We start from the raw sequence: 4,183 nt of genomic DNA on the forward strand, positions 1-4,183 counted from the left end.
TTTCTAGTCACTGCTCAGCTATGGCCAGTCTGCTGCGGGCTACTGCGACCTGGAGGCTGTTTCCCTGGAGGGGCTACTGCTCCAGGGTAAGGCAGGTAGGCAGACGAAGCCCCCTGGAGGGTGGGCTCCCCCCCATGCCAAGTTCCCACCAGGCTCTGCCGCCCCAGCACCAGTTGACCTTGAGCAGAGGATCAATGGGCTCACCTTATGTAAAGTGTGGGTGTTGAGTGAGACGGCCAAGGCTCCCACAGCTGTCATGAATGGGGTTCAGAGGTGCCAAATGAAAGTTTTGTGGGCTGCACCCGAATGTTCACATATCTTTTGAAAGAGTTCCTGGGAGGCAAGGACTTGGGTTCTAGGCCAGGCTCTGTCCTTGACTTGCTGGCCTCCATTCTCTGTAAAATGGGAAGACATCCCCAGAAGGGGTCCAAGACCCCTACAAGCCCCCAGGAGAGGCAGAGGGGGTGGTGGGAGCACTGTAACTGGTGGGCAACGGAGCTTTTTCTTCCTGTCTTTCCTCTATCCAGCTCTGTGTCCCTGGTGTGCTTAGAGCAGTGCCTGGCTGGCCTCAGAGAAGGGGCAGAGATGAGTAACCTTTCCAAGTCACTAAGGCAGGCCTGGCTATGTGATGGAACCTTTTTGATGCCCCTTTCTGTAGAGTGAATCTGGTTCTTATTTTTATCCAGTGGCAGTTTTTCTGAAGTGAAACATGGACCCTTGTGGTTCTGTTTGGAAAGGGGCATACTTGCAGAGTGGGTCTGCTTCTGGTAGGCCCACTGGCAAGGCCTGGGCCTTGGAGGTGGTATCAGTGGGGAGTGGGGCAGAGAAGGCCAGAGATGCTGGCAGCACCTCCCACTCCAGCCCCCACCCCTCACACCTGTCACAGGGGCAGGCCTGTGGCCCCGGGTGTCTTGAGTGACCCTGGCAACCTGTTTCTTCCCTGCAGGGCAAACTCAGCAAGGACTTTGTGGAGACTCTGAAGGCAGTTGTGGGCAGCCCCCACGTGTCTACTGCTGCTGCAGTCCTACAACAACATGGGCACGATGAGTCGATGTACAGGTGTCTGGGGGTGGGGGGTCCCCTCCTCTGTCAGAGCTCCTGGCCAGAAGTGAGGGTTCTGGGCTGGCTTCTTCCCCACCTATCTGTTTTGGGGTACTCTGGCATCCTTTCCTCCATACCTCAGCCCCATGCCCTGTAATACCTTGGGGATCCTGGAAACGTGAGCAGGGCCAGAGAGTCCCATGCCCCCCTAAACTGCTAAGGGTCTGGTTCTAGGTGCCAACCTCCGGACGCCGTGGTATGGCCCCAGAATGTAGAGCAGGTCAGCCGGCTGGCTGCCCTGTGCTACAGCCAAGGCGTGCCCATCATCCCCTTTGGCACAGGCACTGGGCTTGAAGGTGGAGTCTGTGCTGTGCAGGTATGGTGGCCCCTCCCAGGCCAGGCTCTGGTCCCATCACACTTGTCACATTTGTGGTACCCCCTCTACCATACACATCTTGGTTGCTCAGGTCCAATCCTTCTTACCTGCCATTCTGAGGCTCTGGTCTCGCTGCTGGGAGGTCAGCTTCAAAGTGGAGTCTTGGGGGCTGTGGCCTGGCAGAAAAACTAGGTCAGCTGGCCCCTTGTCTCCCCTCCTGCCAGGGTGGTGTCTGCATCAATCTGACCCACATGGACCGAATCCTGGAGCTGAATCGAGAAGACTTCTCTGTGGTGGTGGAGCCCGGTGTTACCCGCAAAGCGCTCAACACCCACCTACGGGACAGTGGCCTCTGGTTTCCTGTGGGTAGGCTGGGACTCGAGGCCCTTCCCTGAGGCCCTGAGGGCTCCCTGGAGGCAGGGGTTTCTGGGGCTTGAGGGGACCCCTCTACCCCTGAGGGCCTGCCCCAGGTTTCCTTCTGCCTGCCCTCTGCTCTCCAGACCCAGGTGCAGACGCCTCTCTCTGTGGCATGGCAGCCACTGGGGCCTCAGGCACAAATGCTGTGCGCTATGGCACCATTCGGGACAATGTGCTGAATCTGGAAGTAGTGCTGCCTGGTGGGGAGCTGCTTCACACTGCGGGCAAGGGCCGTCATTTCCGGTGAGCACCCTCTACCCGCAGAGATTGGGGCCTCCTCCATAGGCGGGCCAGGCTTCTGAAACTGTCACATGGGACAAAGCTGATGGTACTGGGGTTTGTTCTCTTGCATGAGGCCAACAGGGTCTGTGCCAGGGAACACCTGGGTGGTCTGGGTGGAGGGGGCAGCCCAAACCTCAGGCTCAGCATCCCACCTCACAGGGGCCTGGGGGACAGTGCCCCAGCTTCTAGCTCCAGGCTTCTGACTAGAAATTCATTGTCACGTGGCCTGGGCACTTACCTTCCTTGTGTGTCTCTGGGGCCCAGGAAGAGCGCAGCTGGCTACAACCTCACAGGGCTCTTTGTGGGCTCTGAGGGGACACTGGGCCTCATCACAGCCGCCACCCTGCGCCTGCATCCTGCCCCTGAGGCCACGGTGGCCGCCACCTGTGCGTTCCCCAGTGTCCAGGCAGCTGTGGATAGCACTGTACACATCCTCCAGGCTGCAGTGCCCGTGGCCCGCATTGGTGAGCTGGGAACTGGGTGGTCCAGGTAGGCTCCCTAGAAGAGGCCCCCTTTGAAGACCAGCCCTCACCTCACCTGCCCTCTCCTTGGTCCCAAGAGTTCCTGGATGAGGTCATGATAGACGCCTGCAACAGGTACAGTAAAATGAACTGCTCCGTGGCACCCACGCTCTTCCTCGAGTTCCATGGCTCCAAGCAAGTGCTGGAAGAGCAGCTGCAGCAGGCAGGTATGCTGGGTGCTGTGGGGCAGGGGGGCATGGGCTGCCCAGAGTAGGGCCCGGTGTCAACTCCCCCACCCCCTGCAGAGGAGATCACCCGGTACAATGGAGCCTTCCACTTCTCCTGGGCCAAGGAGGCTGAGGAGCGCAACCAGCTCTGGGATGCTCGGCACAATGCCTGGTACGCAGCCCTGGCCCTGCGGCCGGGCTGCAAGGTGAGTGGGGCTGGGGGGAAGTGGGACCCATGGCTCAGCCCACTACCCTGGTGTCCAGAGCAGCAGACTGAGGCCCACAGCAGGTAGGACTGCCCCCACCTAGCTGCTTCTCACTCTCTAGAGGAAAAACAGTCTGCTAAACCCTCAGGAGGAAGCCTATGCATTAAGCCAGGCAGTGGGCATAGGGCAGGGGGTGCAGGAGGGAGTGACACCATCAAGGGTGGGGAGCAAGGAGAGAGCTGTGGAAGCCTCTACTGGCAGTGCCTGGAGAACACACCCCAGCCATCACCTTGTGCAGGGGAAACTGAGACCTAGGGGAGAGAGGCAAGTTTACGTGTGAGAGGCAAAGCCCCCTCAGACCTTGACTATAGTGACCCCTTAGCTCCAGGCAGGCAGGGGGTGAGGGGAGAACCTCATAGGCCCGCTTCCTGTCCCAGGGCTATGCTACTGACGTTTGTGTGCCCATCTCTCGGCTGCCGGAGATCCTGGTGCAGACCAAGGAGGACCTGAAGGCCTCAGGGCTCACAGGTTCTGCCTGCCCACTGCTGGGGTAGGGGAGGAGAGGGTGGAAGGCTAGGCTGGGGGCAGCAGCTCAGTCCTCTGGGCCCCCAGGATCCATTGTTGGACACGTGGGAGATGGCAACTTCCACTGCGTCCTGGTGGTAGACCCAGAGGACGCTGAGGAGCGCCGCAGGGCTCAGGCCTTTGCACAACAGCTGGGCAGGTATGAGCAAAGGCGGGCCAGGGAGGCGGGGAGACTGAAGGGAGCAGGAAGAGCACCCCGCTGATGGTCTCTTCACTGCTTTCCAGGCGGGCACTGGCACTCCATGGGACGTGCACTGGGGAACATGGCATTGGGCTGGGCAAGCGGCAGCTGCTGCAGGAGGAAGTGGGTAATGTGGGCATAGAGACCATGCGGCAGCTCAAGGCCACACTGGATCCCAAAGGCCTCATGAACCCAGGGAAGGTGCTGTGAGGGGCTCCAAGCACTTGGCCCAGAAGCCCTCAGACAATAGAACATCCTGTCTGGACTCTTTCTTCTGCCACAGAATAGCTCAGCCTTTGCCTCTTATCTGGAGTCCCAGATAAGGCCAGAGGAGGGGAGAGAAGCCTGAAGGCCTGGCTCCTCCCTGGCCCTCTTGCTGTCCCTTGAAGCCTTTGGTCTAGTAAATG

The 4,183-nt window shown here is 59.7% G+C and overlaps 1 protein-coding gene across 1 annotated transcript; it reads left to right on the top strand.

Moving 5' to 3' along the window:
* Positions 1 to 4,183, top strand: LDHD (lactate dehydrogenase D). Its single transcript, XM_016197785.2, has 11 exons — positions 1 to 95; positions 947 to 1,059; positions 1,276 to 1,417; positions 1,642 to 1,783; positions 1,918 to 2,077; positions 2,312 to 2,580; positions 2,676 to 2,804; positions 2,883 to 3,010; positions 3,448 to 3,538; positions 3,623 to 3,734; positions 3,821 to 4,183. The coding sequence occupies exons 1-11, from the start codon at positions 21 to 23 to the stop codon at positions 3,984 to 3,986; spliced, it is 1,527 nt and encodes a 508-aa protein (XP_016053271.1). The 5' UTR covers positions 1 to 20; the 3' UTR covers positions 3,987 to 4,183.

This window comes from Miniopterus natalensis, chromosome 18 (assembly GCF_054644295.1).
Source record: "Miniopterus natalensis isolate mMinNat1 chromosome 18, mMinNat1.hap1, whole genome shotgun sequence".
Taxonomy (NCBI): domain Eukaryota; kingdom Metazoa; phylum Chordata; class Mammalia; order Chiroptera; family Miniopteridae; genus Miniopterus; species Miniopterus natalensis.